Raw genomic sequence first — 23,950 nt, 5'->3', positions numbered from 1 at the left:
TGGGGGTTGGCATGCAGGTATATGAACTCGATCATCGATCGAAAGGTGTCATGTAACGGTTGAGGTGCATTTTAAATCCGTAGGACCCATGAAGGGCACATGGGCCAACATGTCTTGGGTCTATTAGGACAGGATTATGGGAGGGTGCCTTTGCGTGGGTACCCATTGTTTGGGTCAACTAGAACATATTTCCCCACCCAACCCACACAAAAGGAGCCCTAAAATAGACAGCCTTGTTTCCATGTGCTCAAGTTTAAGAGCAACATTCCAAAACTACAACCTTCTTTGTGTTTTGCCCCCTCTTCCTTTCTCATCCTATCATTCTATCTCATCTCTCTTTCCATCTCCTTCAATTCCTAATTCCCAAGTTATCATCTTCCTGGGAACAAGAAGGTAGGAAATTAAGGAACTATACCACTCGATCTCGCTCTATGAACATTCCCTTCATATATCCTTCCCCATTTAAGAAACCACCACGGTTATATATTTACAAGTAGTTAGGTTGCTCGATCCATATATATCTATGTTCAATTCACACAGAGTCATATTCTAGTAATAAGCACAAATATATTCGCGTCTTTATGAATTTGATTTTGTTTTCAATTGTAACGTACGAAAATGTGTATACCATTTCAGTTACGGTGACTACAAGTGTTCTATTTATAATACTGCAACTTACATTTATACAGCGAGTGCCATGTTGGAAACTATAAATATAGGTGTTGAATTGGTTACAACTAATTATTTAAATGTCAAAAGAATTATGGGTTTAAGAAACATGGATTATTAGCGTGTACATAAACTATGGAGTTGACCAGTAATACTTTTCTAAATTATGTCCATGATACATACAGGTGGTGCTTATTCAGATCAATTAATAAAAGCAATAATGTTAGTAAACGTCCAATATTAATTTCCATGTCTCCATAAGGTTTGTTAATTTGGGCAAATACGATGTTTGTCTTCATACAAATAGTTGGATTCATCCTCAAAATAGAACGTTATGCATCATTATAAGATAATGGATTAACTCTATTTATTATGTTACCAAGCATAGTGAATTGACAAATGCGATATGGTAGACCATGGAACTTTCCATAATCTAGCTTTCTAGAACTATATTCCATAATCAAGCTTTGATTTCTAGAGTTCCAAATAATAAGCGAGGTTCGTTGAAAATTGAAACTAATGCCCCTCCAATGAAGAAATGCACACAAGTATTTAATGGAGTGTTAAATATAGGAGTTGATCAAGAAAATAACCAATGGGGTAGAAAGAGTCTTCCTAGTTATGGGTAAAACTTTTAGTTTAATTACTTTGGTGCATTATATTAGATTTTTAGTTAGCTCATGACAATATAAAATGATAATCGAAAGTCTCATATGGCTCGAAGCCTCAGAACATTCTTACATCAGAATGTTCATCACCATCACCATCACCATCCCATTACATTATTCAACTAACGAAAACTTGGTTTTTCGAAAAAGAAAAGGCTATGATATTTTTCGATAAAAATAGAAACTAAATAACTTTTTGAAACTCTACTTGTGGGATAGAATAATACTAAGAAGAAAAGACAAGGGTAACATTGTCCTCAACGAATTGAGAGAAATACCTATTAACAAATCCCTTCTCTCCCCTCTCACTCGTTGACCCTTATAATTCCAATGGCGGCCCCTACGCCGTTGGCCTTGCTATACTTGGCTTCTCTCCTCTCCCTCTCTCCCTCCTAAAAATTAAAACCCACCTCCTCTCTCTCTCTCTCTCTCTCTCTCTCTCTCTCTCTCTCTTACTAGTATTAAAACCAAGACACACTTAAAGTAACAGACGCAAGAGTTGGGAGAGCTAGCTTGGAGAAAGAGAGAGGCTAGTGATCAACATGGAGCTACTGTCCTGGCTCAAGTTTGTGTCTTTGTGTTTCATTCTTGGAGTTTTTGGTCTGAGGATTCTGGTGCTGCTTTGGTGGAGGCCCAGAAGAATTGAGGAGCATTTCTCCAGGCAAGGGATCAGAGGACCTCGTTATCAGTTCTTCATTGGAAATGTCAAAGAGCTTGTGGGGATGATGGTCAAGGCCTCTTCTCATACCATGCCTTCTTCCTGTCACAATATTCTCCCCAGAGTCCTCCCTTTTTACCATCACTGGAAAAAAATCTATGGTAATTCTCCACCTTCTTTTCCACCCTCTCTTTCTCTCATGGTTTTCATTGTTCTATAACACTCAACAAAGAAGAAAATGAATCATCACCCAAGTTTTCACAACTGGTTTTCGATTTCTTGGCTTGGTATTGCATTCATGTTAGTGAATTGGAGAGTATGATATGTCTTGTTCTCTCTTTGGTTTTCTGTGTTTGAGAAGGGATTGAGTCTTCAAGTTAAATGATTAAAGTGGTAGTGATGGGGTGTGCTAGCTAGCTTGTAGCTGCTATGCATGATTGTTCCTTTAGCTTAGTTTGAGATGGTGATCAGAATTTGAGGCTTTTTAGAAAGGACTCATTTTTAGTTTTGGGTACTTCTTCTTCAGCCTTTTTCAGGCTGCTTTTTCTGAGCTTTTTGGATGCTTGATGTTGAAGTTCTGATTTTGTTCTTTTCCACAGCTAGCTATCTGTTTATTTTTTTCCCTTCTTCTTCTCTCTCTTGGTATAATCCGTTCTTCTTCAAGAAAATGAATTTACCACCAAATTCAGACAGATTAATTTTGAGGTTGGCATCAACTTTGTGGGGGAGAGCAAGGCTTTCATTTGCTTTACAGTTTTTGATTGTCGTCCTCTTTCGTTTGTTTTCATTTGGGAGCTTGGAGCCCCCAAATGAAAGCCTCTTTGTATGTATGCATCTGTTTGGTATTGCTATATAGATTGTTCTTGAGTTGTCTTCTTCTTCCTCCCTTTACTTTCTTTTGTTTTTGCTGCTGCTACTGCTGCTCGCGCGCGCGCGCTCTCTCTCTCTCTCTTCTCCCCCATTGTAGGGTCTACACTATCCATTCCATGCTTATAACTAATTGTACGATTAGTTAAGGTAGTTAATCATAAACCTTGTTTATCATTCTTTCGTATAGGTGCAACATTTCTTGTGTGGTTCGGACCAACAGTTCGTCTCACCGTCTCCGACCCCGATCTCATCCGCGAAGTGTTCACTTCCAAGTCGGAATTCTACGAGAAGAATGAGGCTCACCCTTTAGTGAAGCAACTAGAAGGCGACGGCCTCTTGAGCCTCAAAGGTGAGAAATGGGCTCACCACAGAAAGATCATCACCCCTACGTTTCATATGGAGAATCTCAAGGTACGTGACTTTCAAGCTAGCTCTTGTCTTGAGGTTTTCCTAATTAAATGTGACATGTAATATTCCAAGTTCCATTAATATTGATGATTGATGAATTTTTCAGTTACTCATACCTCTCATGGCAACGAGTATGGTGGACATGATGGACAAATGGTCAGCAATGTCGTCCGACTCTGGTGAGGTTGAGATTGAAGTCTCCGAATCGTTCCAAACCCTAACCGAAGACATTATTACCCGAACTGCCTTCGGTACCAGCTATGAAGACGGCAAAGCTATTTTCAGGCTACAAGCCGAGCAAGTGCTCTTCGTTGCCGAGGCCTTTCAAAAAGTCTTCATCCCCGGTTATAGGTAACATTCGCATAAGCAAAAATAAATTTACCGTCTACTATGTTATATATGTTGTCAAACATGAACTAACACTTCAATTGGTTTTTAGATTTGTACCGACGCGACGAAACATAAACTCGTGGAAATTGGATAAGGAGATTAGGAAAAAGCTCATGGAGTTGATCGATCTCCGGAGGGAAAACTCGATCAACAATGTGAATGGAAAATGTTCCAAGGATTTACTAGGGCTCATGATTCAGGCGGCCGATGATTCTTCTTCGCCCTCATCCAACATTGACCCCATTACAGTGAACGACATTGTTGAAGAGTGCAAGGCCTTCTTCTTTGCTGGCAACCAAACCACATCCAATTTGCTGACGTGGACGACGGTTCTCTTGGCAATGCACCCACAGTGGCAGCAGCAGGCACGTGAGGAGGTGCTCAGGGTGTGTGGATCACGTGACATACCCACCAAAGACGATGTCGTAAAGCTCAAGACGGTAAGCAAACATTAGGACAAAATTCATGTCCTGTCTCTTTACCCCATGTTTGTTTCCTCGTAACAAAAACCAAACTGCCTCCTTTTTTTTTTGCTCTATCATCTTACATTTCTCTAAACACGTTAGGGTATTTTAGATATTTCATTATTATTAATTTACAGCGGAAATTGTTATTGTGTGCAGCTCAATATGATCTTAAACGAATCTCTAAGGTTGTACCCGCCCACAGTCGCAACGATTAGGCGGTCGAGGACGGATGTGGAGCTTGGGGGATACAAGATCCCCCGTGGAACAGAGCTTTTGATCCCGATTTTGGCTGTCCACCATGATCAAGCATTATGGGGAAATGACGTAAATGAGTTCAACCCGGCCCGGTTCACGGATGGCGTGGCTCGGGCCGCCAAACATCCGGTGGCTTTCATTCCTTTTGGGCTTGGGATCCGGACGTGCATAGGGCAAAATCTAGCGCTCTTGCAGGCGAAATTAGCCATCGCCATCATGCTCCAACGGTTCTCGTTTAAGATGTCCCCCACTTATCAACATGCACCAACGGTCCTGATGATGCTTTACCCTCAATATGGTGCACCAGTCATATTTCAGCGTCTCCCCCAAGATCAAGGAGAAAATGAAGAGTCTTGATCTATCTCTACTCCTATGCATACCAATCCTTTGTGTGTGAGTGCGGGTATATGATCCCAAAGCTAGTCGACTGAAAACCCCATTTTGGTCGATTTGGTTTTTTATTTTCTTCGTCTTTTTCTATGCTGGGTTTTCATATAACTATAGGAGCTAAAGAGGCAATGTCTTGAGAGAAATGTGTTGAATTCCCTTTAACATAGCGTTACTGACCCCTCATGAATATTACCATGGTTTTTTTACCAAAGGAAAGGTACAAACCTTGGCATGCAAGCTTCTTCTATCTGTTTAGGAATTAGTAAATTGCTAAGTTGCTAACAAGTAGGTAGCTAGCTTCTTCTTCTTTCTCTCGTTTGTATGTAATGTATATTCTGTTCTGTTGCTACAAAGTTTTGTACCATCAGTTTCCATCAATGAATCTTTAATTGGTTGCATCAATGGTTTGTAGTTTCACTAACAAACTCTGAACCAAAAGTCCAAAACGATTATTATATGAATCGATTAGTTTATTATATCATTTATTACGCTCGATAAATTCTGATTTCTCAGGAAGATTAGTTGATTACAAACCAAGTTGTTGCAACCCGATAAAATAAAATGTAGCAATGTAGGTTACCAATGCAAAGCTATGCGTACATCCACAGTTGCTTATTTTATGGCTCACTGTAGCTCACTCTAGAGCAGCTGTCTATATCTATGATGTCTGATGGCTACAAGTCTGCAAGTTAAAGATTAATCAAAACTCAAAGTATATAGATTTCTTATGTCCAAAACCATTAAGGGCAGCAACTATAATGATCTTGAAAGACAAGCCATTGTTCTCTCACATTGCAACAAGTTCTGACCTAATTTAAACACATAAATTATCATAACATGGTGTGGTCAAATCCTTCACCATGCACACACGATTATGTTATACAAGAATGAATGTAATTAATAATTCTTGATTAGATTATGGTATTGTTTAGTAGAAGCAATACTAAACTGAAGCAAGGAGTGAGACATGATATACCCAAGGCATGAAATTTTGTTTTAATTAATCATGAAGGCAAAGATGAATGTGAATCTAGCATGCAAATACACTTGTTATTCTTATTTTCTCAGTTTTAGGGCTTTTCTAGAGTTTGTTAGTTTAGTTTGTAAGATTTATTTGTATTGAGAGATGTAATTGTAACAACCTAGCTACCTTTCTTTTTGTATTGCTTTTTGGGATCTCCTCATGCTCTTGGAAGGTAGCTATAGTTTTTTGGGGGGTTTTTTGATGGTCCCAAAAGTAGCATGTGGGTTTGGAGCTTTGGAGCTACAAATCAAATCTCCCCTCTTCTATTTCAATTTCTATTTTGATGTATTTTAGCTTTTGTTAAAGCCTTAAAGGAATCAAGAAGAGCATGCCAATAAGCATGTGATCTCATCACTACACTTAACCCTAATTTCCTTATCTATATGACTCATAACGTTCCATTTCTTCTCACTTCAGTAATACAGGGAATGAATCAGCTTCTTATTTATTAAAATTCGATACACAATTGGTATCACTTTTGTCATACGAGTTTGATTTAAACTCTAAATTTACCGTAATAGGAAATAGATAACGTATAGTTATATGCAACATGTGATAAGATAGAGGATCCATATATCAATCTCTCTCGCACTCGCTCTCAATGAGGGGCATGGTGTTGAATATGTATGGGGGCAGTAATGGGTGATTACAACCTGATTATTCTTCCTTATCATGCAAGCGTGACTAATTATCTAGAACAAAGTGCTAGCTAGCTCTACATGGACCATACCATTATTATGTATTGCGCATTCCCTAATCTTGAGTGAAGTGTTCTTTGCTTTGCTTTCTATCTGAAAATCTGAATAGAAGGGAGTGAGATAGGGCATGAGGAAGAGCCAGAATTGCCTTTACGATACTCCAATCACATTAAATTAAGAATATGATGTTCTCACGTACCCATGATTCTCCACCCAATTGTTTAGTCTGCATCACACTTCCCCTCATAAAATAGTTATCCATGTACTAATCTTGGCCTTAATTTTTAATTTACAAAGCATGCTTCTAACATTAACATCTAGGCAATGTCTCCCTCATCGAGCTAGACGACAAACCCAGCTTCTCCAATGGATCCATCTCAAAAGGTCAAGCTAGCTAGCTCTATGGTTTTGTAAATACATACATGCAAGACAGCAATGCAGAAAAACTTGGAGTAAAGTTGAGGTTATTCATTTTCTTTTTGTGCAAGTAGCTAGCCGTTTGAACCCTAAGAACTGCAAGCAGATTATAGCAGATTATATATATCTGTCAGGAACAAGAAATACTGATCTGTCTCAGGAATTGAAATGGGTTTTTTGTCCCTGCTCTCTTCATCCAGATTAAAAACTCGAGTTTTATAGATCCCTAGAAAATGGTTTAAGATGAGGGTTGTGGCAGAGTCATTTCTATTGTATAATTTTTCCCTAATATATTGAATCAAAACCAGCTAGCTAGCTAAGTTTATATTAATGAAAATCCCCCACCTATGTCTCCCAATTTTGCAGCCCTGCCAAAGCAATTGAGCTGGCTCATGTAATGTCTGCCCTTGATTAATGCACTCTGTCGGTCTGTCATAGACTAAAGGCCTCCTATGCCCTTCTGTAATTCTCTTCTGCATTATATGATTGGCCATTGCTAGCTCTTTCTTTATGATCTACATATCAACCATATCTCACTGTTTTGCCATATCTTTACCAACCATTTGATTACTGAGATTGCTCAGAAGTCTCAGTTAGTTATATTGGAATTATGACAGATATGTAGAAAAATCATTTTTAATAGAGCATGATGAAGGATGAGTGTCCCCTCCTGCTGAACATGAATTTTTCAATGCGACTGTGAAACTATGTGACAATGCTGACGTGACCTGGTTGATTAGCTAGCTTAATGGAGATCATATTACGTGGTTTGTTTTATGATCACTCGTTAGGGTCATCATATTACAAGACTATGAACCAAGTCGATCTCAAACAAACAAACCAAACTGATTGATTGAACGTCTCTTACCTCAGTAGTTTAGAACACAGAGAAAACACGTTTACTTTACTCAAAAGAGTGGCATGAGAGTAAGATTAGAACAGGACCAAGAAAATAGGAATAAAAAACAATAAATGGTGTAGTACAGCTTAGGTATAGAGGAAAGGAAGCTCATAAATACATGTAGAAATGCCAACAACTTGAAAGAAGCAAGATCATAGTAATAGCTCTGTTATTTTCGAATGCCATGTTATGTGTCGATATTGGGATATTAGTACAGATGAGGACCAAAGTGTATCTGTCAAACCAAAATCGTGAAAGAAGCAAGATCATAGTAATAGCTCTGTATCTGCTTCATCATATAGTAATAGTAGCCACACCTAAAACATTGTTGAGGAGGTAGGAGTGGTACTGGTACTACCCTTATAGGTTAAGGACCATGGAGGAGGATTAATCCAAACAAGTCCCAGTCATCTCTGTCTATGTCTGTGTCTCTCTCTCTCTGAGTGTTTAGAGGAGGATCACAATCACATGGGAATCCCAATCATGGAGGAGAAGAGAGTGAGACAATAGCAGGGAGGATGTGGTGGGAGCCAAATAAATGCCGCCACCACCACCCACACTCGTTTTTGTTAATCCGAAACTCCAAAAGAGCCTTTCTTGCTAGAAATTTAAGAAAGGAATGACACCTTGGAACCTTGTTGCTCATTTCAGTGACAACTCCACCTGTGAGATTGCCTATTTGCTTCTCTTCAAGATGGAGAAGATGAGCAAATTTATATTCTGAACGCGTCTGTAAACTTGAAGAGTGCCATGTGTTTATCTGTATAGTCAAACACATTTTGTGAATAAGATAGTGGTTATACCAAGCATATAAAACTTGTGAATCATGCTCAAGATATGTGCCTGTAATTTGATAGAGATAGAGATTGACTTGTCCAAAAATGAAGGAAAACAAATGCCCTGGTGGTGCTCCTAAGTTTTAGGAAATATTGACAGAAATGATACTTGGTATCTTTAGCCAGATATGAAGATAAATTTCTGGGAAGTTTTCTTCCAGGTCAGAGATGAGATTCATTATGATTTTAAGAAAGTGGGTTTGCAATCCTATATTGCATAGATGAAGCCCAAGAAAAGAATTAGATCTGAAGCCCAAAAGATGGTAATTTCACTTGCAAGCATTGTTCTTGCTGGTTTTAAATTGTCATACAAGGTCCCAGTTCATTAGAGTTGATAGCTTTCTATCATAATGCATACCAACTTAAGACGCTTCAATTGATCTCAATAACAATCAAGCTTTAGTTGTACAACAAAGAAAAGAATATATGTCTGAAATTTCACTGGATAATTCTGTCGCATTATGTGAAATCTTCTCAAGTACGAAAAACAATGAATGAAAATCCAGCTTCAGGATTCAACTGGATTGTCCAAAAGAATGTCAGGGAGGAATGTGCATGTGAACAAACAATCTGCTGAATCATTTGATTTCTGAAGCAATGAAACTTTGCTGGTGTAGTTTAACGAGTTCGTCAGGTCAAATGCTCACGATCCTCAAGCAGTGGCATCAGATTGAACAAACTCCTGAGTTGGCCTGATACCGGTATTGGAGAAATTGCAATCTTGCCAAAGTAAATTAAGGCCTTGTTCCAATTGGGTAATTAACACCATTCAGAGCTTTATGCCTAGTTTCCAAAGGATGGACCAAACTGATATATATTTCCCATAGAACAATTCTGCAGCAGAAACTGTAAAGTCTGTAATTCATGGCTGCATAATCAAGACTTGAAGCCAGATAACAGACAGATGTGGTATGTATACAGCTTGAGATGGGGGAATGAGAACACAATTTCTGAGGTCTTTCAAGCCAAAAGGAGCATGCAGAAAAAGTAAAATTTTCATTTGTTCATGTAAGCTCAGTAACAATCTACCATCGTGAAGCTTAATACCTTTCATATAACCATCATACCAATATACCATCTGCGACACATATTTTTCAAATTTTTTGCTCACTGGTTCAAATGAATAACTAATATAATCACCAAAAATTGAAGCAGATGTGAGGGACCAAATGAGTAACGCAACATAACCAGGCAGATAAATTTAGAAGGAAACATATAATGAATAGGCACTATGGAATTCAGCAGTCTACAAAATCTGGACATGAAATCTTTATACTGCTGAAACTTGGAAATTTAGCAATTTGGTCACTGATTATTTTGAGAGAAATTACATATTCTATTAAGTGATTCACCATGAAAGCAACACATTTTCCATATTTGCAGTTACGATAATTGATTATACATCTCCCAACAAGAATGTTTAGAGCTATAAATCGCAACCGTGAAGCCCACAAATTGCCCAAAGAAAGCATGACAGATTTACACATGAATGTGTGAGGATGTGCATTCATATAAATGTGTATATATCATATTCATCCCACCTTTAGCAGAAGTTATATGTAAAAGTTGTCAAGTAACAAATTTCAAGGGCACCACTGAGTATGTTGCATCCCAGTAGGCTTATAAGCAAGTACAGGTAGTTGAGTCTTTATCCCAAAATCATGATTGAAGTTCTGACCAAGTCATAAATTTGAAAATAATGAAAACATTAAGTTCTTCATACTATATATTTGACTACACAATAATCAGCAGAATTTTTTTTCTCAGGTAAGGTTTCTTGCTACTTCACTTCATTTTAGACAATGGTTTTGTCTTGACTGAATCAATATATGCCCCTTGTATACAGTTGGAATACCCAGACAAAATAAGCCAAGCACCAAATAGAGGACAGGGCAGCGTGAATCAGAAAATGAAAAAAAAAATGAAATGCTACCTGTACAAGATGAATGTCTAACAGATTGAGACTAAAACAGAAATCAACGAGTCAAATAAGTTATACATGAATGAGCTGAAGCAGAGGTTTGAAATAAAACCTTTCAAGCATTCCACATCTCAGGTCATCCCTTGTCAGCCACAAGATTCTTGTCTTACAACCTTCAGCAAAACAGGCATCTAAGGCTCACAGGTAGCCTGAAAAAGAAGAATGCAGAAACCAAATGTAATACAGCATCATAAGCCGTCCTGTAACTGAGAGAAAGCTGGCAAGCCCCAGCATCAACTTTGGAGACTTGAAAGTAAGGGGACAATCCTCCTACTTCAGCCCTGGAAAATGCGGGGAAGCATAAATACTCATCCACAAATGAAATGTCATACTTCCAAGTGATAGGGTGGCAATCAAACCATATACTCATATAAACAATGCAACATATATCTCATGACCAGAACATCTAAGAGAAAGCTGCAAGCTGTACCAATAAGAAAGAGGACCAAAAATCAAACAAACATAGGGAAATTAAAATATAAGTTCATCACTTGCAGGAATTCAACCATAGCACAGTAAGAAGTTACATGCATAGGCAACTTACTATAGTAAACATATGATGAGTCTCATAATTATGATATAGCTGTTAGTAAAAACCAAGAGAAAGACAAACAGAAGAGACTAATTGATACACAAAGATGTATTTGATAAGATGTGTACTGAGAAAAGTCTGTACTACATTGAGCTTGAACTTTGAACTGAACCACTATGTTTTTAACTAAATACAAAAGGATATGAAAACAACTCATCTTCTTTCTTACAGTGCAGCCAGGTCATTATGAGTATCATTCACCAGACACTACAGCTAGAAGGAAAAATTGAATCACACGACATAATTCTACTTTTCTGTCATCTAATTTGAATGTTGTTATCTGCAGATATTAAGTTTCTAAGTTCCAATAAATGTTCATCATTTGATATATGAAGTGAAAGACGAAGATTTGTCACCAATTCTTCTTGTTCCCAGCTTAAAGGTCCTGATGCATGCAATGCCTCTATCGTGCAACGGTAGGCTTGCAGCTCTAACCTATGAATCTCAGCAGCCAATTCTTTCTTCGTGGGAAGGACACAGTTTCCTTCCTCATATCCCAAGTGACAAACAGATTCAGCATCACAAAACTGGTCTTCAAAATCTCCAGTAGAACCAAAAGAAACACGATGAGGTGACTTATAGGGATCATTGCTACCGATGCTACAGCTACCTACTGAGCACGTAACAGTATCAACATCATCTGACTTCAAGTTAACAGCAAACAAACACCCAACATTACCATTTGATTTCTTCTTTTCTAGATCAACCTCAGACAATACGGTTGTTCTGTTGTTAAGAGTAGCACGTATTTCTTTTCCACCCAGCATCTGACTTGGCAAAGCAACATCTACCTGTTCAGCTAATCTAGATAAGTTGCTAGCAATGACTCTTTGACACCTTCCATCTCTCTCAACTGCTCGAAACTTCTCAATAGCTCCACCATAAGCTTCATTTTGGGAATACAAGTTTGATGACCCTCTCTTCAGATTCTGAGAGGCTGCAGTGTGGAATCTCTTGAAAGTGACTTTCTGAGCCTTTAGAGTTGAAATTTCACCATGCTTTTCATTCTCATATTGACTTGAATCCTGAGTGCCGAAAGTGAAGAAGGAATTAGCACATGAAAGCAATACAGACAACAACTTGTGAACTGTATTTCAGAGATTATAACAGACTAAATTCAATTATAAAATTAAATAATTCAAAATTGAAATGTGGCAATCGCCTAAAGATTAAATTCGACTAAAGAATAGATATCGGATGAAGCATGATATCGCAAAAAAATCCTCAAACTTCAAGAATTTTGCTCATAAAACTCTAACATTTAACATGAAGAAACTGCAAAGCAAAACAGATTCAGATGATATTACCTTCCCTACCACAACCCATTTGTCATCTTGCCAAAACTGTCTGACTCGAACTTCCAGTTTCCCGACCTTGTATTCCCGGCATGATCCAACTATCCTGACCAAAAAGTACTTATTCCCTAAAACCTCAGAAATGGTTGCCATTTTCCATGTGAAATTGTCGAGAACCTCAACAATATCACCAGGCACCCAATTCTCTGAAACTTCCGATGGAGGAGGGCAAGGCCTAATTGCTGTTCTGTGTACCCTCTCTACCATGGTCGCATCATTAGCAGCCTCTACTCTATCATATCTAACAGTATACTTGTGGCCATCACGGCAGATGATCTTGGCACAGCACCAAGATCCTGAAGGCACCTCTTTTTTCCTCAGGACTTCAACATTGCTCCCTTTTTTGAATCTCATAATGCTAAATATACAAACTCCCCAATTCTGATCGCAAAACCTGCTTTTGAACAAGAGAACAAACTTAGTCAAGAGTCTCAGTTTAGAAATGAGATGATAATAGTCTCAACATCTCACAAGGAACAGTACAGAGGATCCAAGGTGATCAAATGATTAATATAACGATTAAAAGGAAAATCCATATTTTGGGGAATAAAATCAAACAAATAAGATCTCTCACATCTGTGTCTTATCTGGGAATCATGTAAAGTTTCAATTTTTATCCACCAAACACTGCATAAAATCTAAAACTTTGAAGAATTCCATTACTTTTAAAATCAAAGAGAGATTAAAAAGGATCAGAAATCTAAATCAAGCTGCCAAAACATATGCTCTGTCTAGCTGCTGACAAAATGCAAGAAGATGAAAAGCACCATACTTACAATTCCTAAGTTTCTCATTGATTATGACCTCAAAAAACTCAAATTAGCACTCAACTGAGCTCCAACAACTCCATGGTATAGTTTTATCGACCAAATTCCATCTACCAAACAAAGCAAAATAAACAAAACCCCAATTGTTTTATTCTTGTTTCCACCGTTTTCACAGCAAATAAGGAGTTGGGTCAGAGAAAACAGATTGACCCAAGAAGAAAAAAATCACACCTTTTCTGCAAATTTGTAATCTTCATTAAGAAGAAGAAATGAACTGAATTAAGGAGGGAGGATTCAAAGCAGAGATATTGATCATGTATTGTAAATGCAGGAAGAGATAAAGAGAAACGTAAAACAGAGAGTTAAACTGACCTTAATGTCAATTCAGAGAGAGATTGGCTATCAGAAAAGAAGTCTGAAGTCTGATGATGATGATTCTTCTTCTTCTTGTGTCTGTTTTAGTTATTGATAATAATTATTAAAAGGGTCCAAATATTTAGCTTAATAAGCAACGAATATGGCATGGTTTCCATGCCAAGTTGCCATCTACCCAAGAATAGAGCTTGGTGAGGTGGGCCTTAACTGTAACATCTTATGGTAAATCATGGTTGTGCACAATGACACATTACCCTCTTTCTTCTCTGTTTCATATTTACTGCAAAGACGACAATTTTGTTTTAGGGTTATTGCTTGTGTAGTTTGTTGTTCTTCATTTTGATAATGCAAGTCAAAACGCAAGAGTAAATATAATGCACGAATAAATAAGGTAAAATCGTTATGGAGTGAGGAGTTATAGATTTTCAGGACCCAATTTAATTCACATTGTTTGTATATTCACAAGCTAATTGGTATATTTTGATAAATAAAAAAGAAGAAGCTGATTGGTATATTTTTGTTTGGAATATCTTTCATAAAAGAGGTTCATGCTTGGGGAGATGGAGCCAGAAGAATCGGTTATCCTACTCAAAAGAAGATGATAAGGTAGTGAGGCAGTGTAATAAGTTGGTCCTCATTGTATTCTTTCAAATGAAATCTATTCAAAGTTCCAAATGAGTGAACCTTATTGTTTTGAGTAGTTTAAATTTGCTTTAAAAAGAAGAAACTAATATAAGGTTTTCCCAAACACAAGTCTTATATGTATTGGAAAGCACAAGTTTTACAGCCATACTGATCGACTTCTCTGTATTAAACATTGCTCTATTTCCTTTGCTCTTTATATTCACACATGCATGATCATTGTTGGTAATTCCTCTTACATATGCATGAATGTATGATATCCTGCATTTACAATACATGCATTATCATTGTTGATATTCTGCGGGAGGAAAACTGTTACTTAATAGTCTCGATCAACCTACTTCCTCAACCATAAACCATGTCTAACTTTATTTTGACCATCGATTCCTTCACTCAATTTAAGTTCACCCCTCACGGTCAACAAAATGAGTTGCATTAATTTGGTCCATATTCATCAAATTCATTTCAAATTTTTCGTTCAAGTTAATTTCGTTTTTGACAGTTGGGAATTACATAACATCCTTCCTAATATATTGGAATTTCTTTGTCAAGGGTGGGCAATTTATGTTTAGACACGTGAGTTATTGTATTCTAAAGACCAGTTTATACTTTATAGCAACTAGCAAGACCGAGCTCTGAGTTTTTGTAATCTCCCAAATATAGAGCCATGGTCAAGTTGTCATACTTTGAATCGTAGCAATTACTATTGATTTTGACTCATTAACTCTGAACATGTCAACACGCACATTGCAATGAAAAATAAATGAGAAACACAGAGGGAGAGAGTCGAGAGAGTTATAAACTAATGTGATCAATGAAGAGCCTAATTTCTTCATCAAACAAAGTAGCTAGTTGTCAATTTAATTAATCATGCATAGATAACAAATTAAAGTCCTTTTCCCGATCCCTATCGCCAGAACCACACCTTGTTGGGCAATATGTACGTAAGATATTAGGACAGCCACCATGAAAAAGGTCACACCCCTTATATATATCTTAACAACGTTTTGGATCATAGATATATTAGAATTTCAGAATGAGATATGATTCTGGTATAAAGTGTCTTATATGATCACTTGATCATAATCTTTTGGATGACATGATGAACTTTAGTCATATATACGTTACATTATGCAGATATAAAATGTTATTTTCATAGTCACGTTAATTTGTAAAACAGCATATATATATATATATATATATATATATATATATATATATATGATGTTAGTTGGCTGGCTACATTTTGGTCATACATATATATAAGAAGCAGCCTGCAGATACATAGCTAACCACGAAGAATAACCTAAAGTATATATGTTAGCATGCAACAACTCCAACTCTAACCCACCAATCAATCATTCATCACTATGTCAAGGTAATGAAATTATAATACTAAGCTAGTTTATATCAGCGTATTAACAAGTAGATCGATGTATATGTGTATTGGACTAATATGTACGTTCCTCTCATATACGTGTATATATGTAATTATGTATATGTAAAGGAAGTACTGTCTGTCTGTCTCTGATATAAACATATTCATATGTGTTGCTTGGAAGCAAAAGACAGCAGCATCATGATTTGAAAGCTGTTGTCGAAACAATATATTGCAAACTGATTAAATATGTCGTATTGCCTATATTTATTTGATTAGAGATGATAAAGAGGGCCGCCGAATTTTATTCTGTTTTACAAGGTACTCCATAGCCAGAATGCATTTCTTGTTGTTTCCTCGCAAGGGAAAAAGATCGAAGAAGAAACCAAACGAATTGGTTAAACGAGGTTCACGCATATATGCATGTGTTTGTTGCTTCTAGCTAGAGGTGTGGAATCATTGGGATGGATTGGTTTCTTCTTCTAATATACTTTATGTGTTTCATCAATTCTACAGGTGTTTAGAAATTATAATACAAGAGTAAAAGAATATTAGTTTTTTTATCAATAAAAGAATATTAGTTGGAAAATAGAAACATGAAATATATTTAAGCCAAAAATCCGTGTTGTATAACCCACAAATTTGAGTGAGTTTCATGATTTTGAGTGAAAAAAATCTCAGTGTCAATTTTGTGTGTGCAAGTTATGATGTTGGCTTCCACTGGGTGATTAAGAAAAACCATATGAAGTCTAGAAGTGGTAACAAAGTGTACCAAAAACAATGCAATATATAGAATGAAAATACAAGATAGAACAATAACGAGTAATAGCAGCGGAAAATATAGAAGAATTTCACTTTTCTATTGAACAATTCATATTACAAAGATTACACCTTAATCTATGATAATATAGTTCTCAAAAATAAAATACTTCTTACTTGATAGTCACAATCAAGCATGAAACAACCTCACTAAGATCGTTGCTTCAAATGTCGATACAACCTCACTAAGATCGTTGTAGACACACGGATGATCAACCTCACTAAGAACGTTGATGTTGCCACTAAGGTCTTCAATGGAGTCACAAAGATCTCCTAGCACTAAGCTTCTCTTTGTGTGAATTTTCTTCTCTAAGGATTCACCTCTTTTCTTCTTTTTCTCTCTTTCTCTCCTTCTCTCTATTTCTTCTTCTCTTTGGCCGTGTCTCCCTCTTCTTGGCTCTACAGCAACTGCATGAATATATCCTATATATATCACACCTGGCCATGCACTACCTAACCCTAGTACAAGAATAGGTAATCAACCTAAATCCTTTCCTAATACATCATTCTATATAAAAGGAAAAACAATACATATGGAATACATCTTAAACTAAATATATTTGAAACTATTTTTTCCCAAATATACTTTATTCTCTCCATATATGATCCCATATATATTTCCATATATGTTTGATTCGACCAACTCATAGGATCATGCCGCAAGGTTGGTTTCCTAGTCCAACTAGGAAATGTCATCAATGCTCCCCCTTTGTTGTGCTTCATTCCTCTTTGTCTTCATCACCTTATGGAGGCCAATATGTGTACCTTCAATCTCCCCCTTTGGCCTTCCATGCACCTTTTACCATCAAGTACCTACACACTCACAAAGAACCTCATAAGTACAAGTTTAACGAAAACCTAACTTATATCATAAGATGAACCTCCCTAATTCTCCATAAGAGAATATATCACTTGAAGTCAAGAATCAATGATCATCCTTTTCAAGATATCAAGTGACTTGATCATAGGTTCAAATAGACAATAACCAATAGAAGCACTAGAATGCAAATAACCATAAAAACATAGTTTGTGCATAGCACTTAGAGTACAAAGCAAACCAAACAAATTGAAAATAGTTCTTAACCAAAAATAACACAAATTAAAGCATTAGAATAGTAATTAGGGACTTGATGTCTCCCCCTAAGGTGATGAAGCCAAAGGAGGAGAGGGCCTAAGCAGCCTAGGCATGACCACCACGATGACCACGTCCACGCAGAGCACTCCTCCGACGTCCACCAATGGAGTTGTAATTTGTCCATTCATGAGGTGTGAGATCTCCATTCTGAAAGGCAGGACCATTTGATGGTGGAGGGGAAGGAGGAGCAGTAGGGAAAACTGCCATGGCTTGGGAAGGTGGTTGAGGACCTTGAAGACGTTCGTGATCAGCCAACCATGCAGTCCGAGTGGCAAGCATGTTTCTTTCTGCACGACGCTCTCTTTCATGCAACAGCTGCACACGATTGATTTGTGTTTGAAATTGAACACCAAGCCGAGAGAAGGCGTGATTGATGTCAGCTAGGGTTACCGGACGGACAGACTCAGCTTGTTGATGACGAGAGGCAGCTTCACGTCGTGCATCATCTGTGTTGTGGTGATTGCTCCTGGCTCCGTCCATGATAGAGAGTCCTGCACACTTGACACAAACCGTGAAGATAGTAGAAGAGATAGTAGGATGTGAAGGTAAGCACATAGGAGACAACTATATATAGAGAGGTACAAAGACATAAACCCTAAAGCAAATCGGAGTAAAAGGAAAATCACATTAAAGTCCAAGCACGTATCAACAAAAATCAGGAAATCAAAGATTGAAGAATATCAAGCAACCCTAGCTGCACAAGGAAAGATAACCAATCAAGATACATGCACATCTTACATGCCTTGAGGAGAAGGGTAAGTCACACAACATGAGGCTGCAAACGGAGAGTATTCCGAGAAGTTTCCTGCCCACCAATGCATGCAACATGCAAACCTAGATGTATACGGCAAAACAAAAGATGTAGCAGCAACCTATAAAGCCTAGAAGATATTTCCTTCTAAAACATGAACTAGATGATAGATCAAATCACAGAGAGTACCTAACTCTTTCCTAGAAGGAAATCGAACACATGCATACGGCAAGAAAGAAGATTAGAAACCCATGAACCAAAAACCATAAGATAGCCAACGCATGAGTACGAAATCGATACAATAAAATGATCAACAATGCAAGTGATCTACGGTATGTAGGCAAAACTAAACACCACAATGTGAACATAACAACCACTTACCTGCATAGACAAGGATAATTCTAGTAATACCTAGAGTTCGAAACAAAAATCAAGGATGTAGACCAAACTATGAAACAGAAGCAATTTTGGACCATACACGCAATGAGCTCTCAACATGACACCTAAGGAAGTACACAGTACACAATGTCAAGATTATGGATACAAGTCCAAGCAGACCATACAACTATAGGAGGAGTTATGACAATTACCTGGACATTCTTATTGAGGAAGACAATACACTTTATCAATCTCACAAACATGCATCCTCGAGTAATACACATGACCATTAGCCAATAGTAAGATGTGATGTGCAATGAGGATACTTCATAATGGGAAAGAAAATGAGGAGTGATTAAATGCGCAAGCCAACTTAAACGACATTCCCCCCTATCTCTCCAGTAAATCGCCTTATAACATCATAATTCGTATTTTTCTTATTTTCATAATATAAGCTCAGTACATTGCTGAGACAAGTGTTTTTTTTTCAGCCACCGTGGAGACCAAGCCAGCCCATTCCAACAGGTATCGAGTAGTTAGTCAATCCCTGGAGAGGAGAGCTAGCCTGGCCTAAAGAAATCATATCCTCCGGGGAGACCAAACCAGTCCATTCCTCTAGGAGTCGAGTAGTTAGTCAACTCCTGGAGATGTAGAACTAGCCTGGCCTAAGACTGCATGCACAAATTCCTTAATTTTTTTTTTCTTGCATGCAGTCACAATCTATAACATGTATTCAACTACACCGGCTCATGATTAGGTGACTCAACTCAGATTTATCCATCACTATGAAATATGTGTACGTGAGAATCAAACATACTGGCCAATGATCATAAATAATATTTGAGAACACTAGATGAGAGATCCAAAGTAACAATGTCAAGGGCTCTAAAGAACAAACATGTAAAATGCAATAACTCATCTATAGTAAGATAAGATCAAGGACAAGGAACGATTACCTTGACATAGGTACTCAGAGAGACTGTTATTTGTCAATATTGAGAGCAAATGCCAATGGCATTACGTAAGGTCAGAAATCGTTCTGTATCTAGAGGTTTGGTGAACAAATCTGCCCATTGATAATTAGTAGAAACAAATTCTAATGATAGAATATTCTTATCAACAAGTTCACGAATGAAATGATAACGTATATCTATGTGTTTAGTCCTAGTATGTTGAACAGGATTTTTGGAAATATTAATAGCACTTGTATTATCACAGAAAATCACAAGTTTACCCTGTGGAATACCATAATCCTTAAGCATATTCTTCATCCAAAGCATTTGAGTACAACAACTCCCTGCGGCAACATATTCAGCTTCTGCAGTAGACAATGAAGTACAATTTTGTTTCTTACTATGCCATGCAACTAAATTCTTACCAACAAAGAAACAACCTCCACTTGTGCTTTTTCGATCTTGCAAGTTACCTCCCCAATCTGCATCAGAATAACCTGCAATTTCAGCATTAGTGTCATACGTATAAAATACACCACATGTTATACTTCCAGAAATATAGCGAATAATTCGTTTAACAGCTTCCAAATGTGACTCTTTTGGATTGGCCTGAAACCTGGCACAAACACCTACACTGTAAGATAAAGCAAACTACCAATCATACTACGATATTTAGTTTGGTCAACAGACTTACCATCAAGATCATGACATAACTTTATGGTGGTACTCATAGGTGTACTAACAGATTTCTTCTCAGTCATACCAAATTTCTTAATGAGGTTTTCAGCATATTTTGATTGGGATAGAAAAATGCCATTATGATTTTGTTTAATTTGCAGACCCAAAAAGTAAGTAAGTTCACCACACATACTCATCTCAAACTCATTGGTCATGATTCTAGTGAATTCTTTTACTAAAACATTAGAAGTAGAGCCAAAAACAATATCATCAACATAAACTTGTGCAACCATGAGATGACTTTCAACATGCTTAACAAATAGAGTTTTGTCTACAGTGCCTCGGAAATAACCTTGAGAAACAAGATAAGTAGAGAGTTTATCATACCAGGCACGAGGTGCCTGTTTAAGACCATAAACAGCCTTTTTAAGTTTCCAAACGTAATCAGGATGATGAATATCTTTGAATCCCGGAGGTTGTTCAACAAACACTTCCTCCTGTACTTCACCATTTAAAAAAGCAGTTTTTACATCCATTTGAAATAACTTAAACTTACGTTGACAAGCAATGGCTAACAAAAGTCTGATGGATTCAAGTCGAGCCACCGGGGCAAAAGTTTCATCAAAGTCCAGACCTTCGACCTGTGAATATCCTTGAGCAACTAATCTTGCTTTATTTCTTGTGATTGTGCCATGTTCATCCATTTTATTCCTGAAAATCCACTTAGTACCAACAACATTAGTGTTCTCAGGACGAGGAACAAGAATCCATACCTCATTCTTTTCAAATTGATTTAGTTCCTCTTGCATTGCATTGATCCAATCATCATCTAACAAAGCCTCCTTGATATTTTTAGGTTCTATCAAAGAAACAAATCCAAAACATTTTAATTTGTTAGTTTCTTTAACTCTTTCTTTGACAAAACTTACTAGAGCTTTATTGATGTCCACAATTTCCGTGTTGGAGCATTCAGAGTCGTCTTTTGTGGTTGAAGTAACCTCAACCGTCTTCCTTCTTGTACGCATGCCTTCACCAGTATCTCCAATGATATCATTGAATGAATGATCTTTTCTAACCTGCTTGAATCCGGTTCGATATTTTACTACCGGTTGTAGATTTTGATCCACTTCTGTGACTGCTTCCTGTGAGTGTACATTCTCATCTTTTGAACTCGTTAGATTTTCTTCAGATAAATTGGACTCATTAAAATTATCATCAACAGAAACATTAATGGAATCCATGACAGTTCGAGTTTCTTTATTATACACTCTATAAGCACGACTGTTTAGAGAATAGCCAAGAAAAATACCTGAGTCTGATTTTGGAGCAAATTTTGCTAGATGTTCACGGTCTTTTAGAATATAACAAGGATTTCCAAAAACATGAAAGTAACTTACATCAGGTTTCTTACCTTTCCATAATTCATAAGGAGTGTTCTTTGTACCTGAACGAAGAAGAACTCGATTCCCAACGTAGCATGCAGTATTTACAGCTTCAGCCCAAAAATTCTCACTTAAACCTGTTGAATGCAACATTACCCTTGCCATGTCTAATAGGGATATGTTTTTACGTTCAGCTATTCCATTCTGTTGAGGAGTTATGGGAGCTGAAAACTCATGAAGCACACCGTAATCTCGACAATATTTAAAAAATCTGGAATTTTTAAATTCAGTTCCATTGTCAGATCTAATTCTAGCGATTTGAAGATTAGCTTGTTGTTTTTCCACTGTAAGTTGTTTACTCAATTTTTCGAAAGAATCAAATGTCTCACTTTTATCCTTTAGAAAATCAACCCAGGTAAATCGAGAATAGTCATCAACAACAACAAAAATATATTCCTTACCAGCCATACTTACAGTAGCAGAAGGTCCCATTAAATCCATATGTAACAACTCCAAAGGTTGAGATGATGAGGAAGCATTCACAACTTTATGATTTGCACGAGTTTGTTTACCTGTTTTACATCCTCCACAAATAACATCAGTACGACCACTTAATGTAGGTAAGCCTCTTACTAATTTTTGACTAGATAGTCTAAGCAAATCTTGACAGTTTAGATGACCAAGACGCTTATGCCAAAGCTCCATGGTTTCCTCAACTGAGCTAGTCCTGAAACACGATTCCGAGTTGTCAGATTTTAAATTAGATGCAACATGATAACAATTATCTCCTGATCTAACCCCTCCCATCACAACTGTACCATCTTTGTCAAAGACCACACAACGGCGTTTGTTAAACCAGACATCTTCATACTCATCAGCTAATTGACTAACACTAATAAGGTTATTTGATAAACCTTCAACATAAAGAACATTATTTAAGCAGTTAAGATCCTGAGATCTGATTGAGCCTTTTCCTCTAATTTTTGCTTTCTTCCCGTCTCCAAAAGTAACAGCACCTGTCACACCTGATTCTTCTAAGTCAGAAAACCAATGTTTGACACCCACTATCAATATACCAAGTGTCCTCTTGTCTAGCAGATAATGCAGTAATAGCAACATTACATGTAGCCTTAATATCATTCGATTCATAATCTATATCAATATAGCACAAATTACAAAACGCTTCTATGGAATCATGATTATATTTTTTTCTCCAAACCTTCTTACCTGAAGGTCTCCTAACCATATCTGCGTCCTGTTTAGATTCTTTATACGATTTAGACAAGCCAACAAAACGAGAGATATCAAGTAAAAGCTGACTATGTTCTTTCAACTTACTTCGAATATCTTGTATATCTTCCTCATACCTATCATTCGAGTTTACAATATTTGATTTGAATGAGGTCTGAAGTTTTTCCGATTCTACATGTTCTTTAATGTATTTCTCACATTCCTTTGAACCTGATTGTTCACGGACAAAGTTAGTGTAAAAATTCGGATTTTTAGTTGAGCTACTCTTACCAGTATATCCAAGTCCAGTTCGATCGTTGTAGCTTTTTCCTGTACTCAGAATATCAGATAGTGATTTCGAACTATGTTGAAACTTTTCAACCTTGGTATTCGTTCCATCAAGCAAAACCTGCAACTTGCCAAGTTTAGAGTTTAATAAGTCAATTAAATTATTCTTTTCTGTTACCTCACTTTGTAGCATTTGAATTTTGGCTAACAGATGCTTTCGTTCAATCACTTGACCACCATAGTCATTTTTCGTCCGCATGTGCAGTTTCTCCTCTTCCCATTTCACTTTTTCGTTTTCCAGCATCTCTACTTGTTGTTTTAATAGAAGATTTTTTTCAGAAATTTTCTCTGCAGCTTTTATAACTCTTGCTTGATATTCAAACATCTCATTATCTTCATAGCTGTTGTCTTCATCTTCTTCTTGATCCTCATTTTCAGAACCTGCATAATCTAACGAGAAAGAAGATACAAGAGCAAATGTTTTGTCCCTTTTTGTGGAGCTATCATCATCGTCACTCCAAGATGTCTTGTAAGCCTTGTTACCTGAATCAGTCTTTTTATTCCCACAATCAGTAGCAATGTGGCCAATGCCACC

The 23,950-nt window shown here is 37.1% G+C and overlaps 2 protein-coding genes across 8 annotated transcripts; one reads left to right on the top strand and one right to left on the bottom strand.

Annotated features, from left to right (window-relative positions):
• Positions 1-1,805: 1,805 nt before the first annotated feature.
• LOC126791415 (cytochrome P450 734A1) lies at positions 1,806-5,241 on the top strand. Its single transcript, XM_050517871.1, has 5 exons — positions 1,806-2,156; positions 3,053-3,276; positions 3,380-3,624; positions 3,713-4,103; positions 4,287-5,241. Exons 1-5 carry the CDS (start codon positions 1,880-1,882, stop codon positions 4,740-4,742), a joined length of 1,593 nt encoding a protein of 530 aa, XP_050373828.1. The 5' UTR covers positions 1,806-1,879; the 3' UTR covers positions 4,743-5,241.
• Positions 5,242-8,935: 3,694 nt separating this feature from the next.
• On the bottom strand, positions 8,936-13,841 carry LOC126784062 (uncharacterized). 7 transcript variants are annotated; one of them, XM_050509587.1, is made up of 4 exons: positions 13,578-13,640; positions 12,532-12,973; positions 11,581-12,249; positions 8,937-10,913 (listed from the first exon to the last, which is right to left on the bottom strand). In XM_050509587.1, the coding sequence occupies exons 1-4, from the start codon at positions 13,601-13,603 to the stop codon at positions 10,908-10,910; spliced, it is 1,143 nt and encodes a 380-aa protein (XP_050365544.1). In that variant the 5' UTR covers positions 13,604-13,640; the 3' UTR covers positions 8,937-10,907. The 7 variants fall into 7 exon arrangements, 5 of the variants coding, with proteins under 5 accessions (XP_050365520.1, XP_050365544.1, XP_050365529.1 ...); XR_007670912.1 differs by having other exon boundaries at positions 8,946-9,497; positions 10,685-12,249; XR_007670911.1 differs by having other exon boundaries at positions 8,947-9,485; positions 10,685-12,249.
• Between the last annotated feature and the right edge of the window lie 10,109 nt (positions 13,842-23,950).

Source organism: Argentina anserina, chromosome 1 (genome assembly GCF_933775445.1).
Source record: "Argentina anserina chromosome 1, drPotAnse1.1, whole genome shotgun sequence".
Classification (NCBI taxonomy): domain Eukaryota; kingdom Viridiplantae; phylum Streptophyta; class Magnoliopsida; order Rosales; family Rosaceae; genus Argentina; species Argentina anserina.
Note: the sequence above shows the minus strand (reverse complement) of the source record. Positions and strands in the feature narration are given on the sequence as shown.

Bases quoted from the DNA above. Each gene is read 5' to 3' on its own strand.
- LOC126784062 (XM_050509563.1), bottom strand. From the start codon at position 13,603: ATGAAGATTACAAATTTGCAGAAAAG. The intron at 12,974-13,577 runs GTGTGATTTTTT...GTTCAAAAGCAG, and splicing joins ATTACAAATTTGCAGAAAAG to GTTTTGCGATCAGAATTGGG. The intron at 12,250-12,531 runs GTAATATCATCT...TTCGGCACTCAG, and splicing joins AATGGGTTGTGGTAGGGAAG to GATTCAAGTCAATATGAGAA.
- LOC126791415 (XM_050517871.1), top strand. From the start codon at position 1,880: ATGGAGCTACTGTCCTGGCTCAAGTTTGTGTCTTTGTGTTTCATTCTT. The intron at 3,277-3,379 runs GTACGTGACTTT...TGAATTTTTCAG, and splicing joins TTCATATGGAGAATCTCAAG to TTACTCATACCTCTCATGGC. The intron at 4,104-4,286 runs GTAAGCAAACAT...TATTGTGTGCAG, and splicing joins ATGTCGTAAAGCTCAAGACG to CTCAATATGATCTTAAACGA.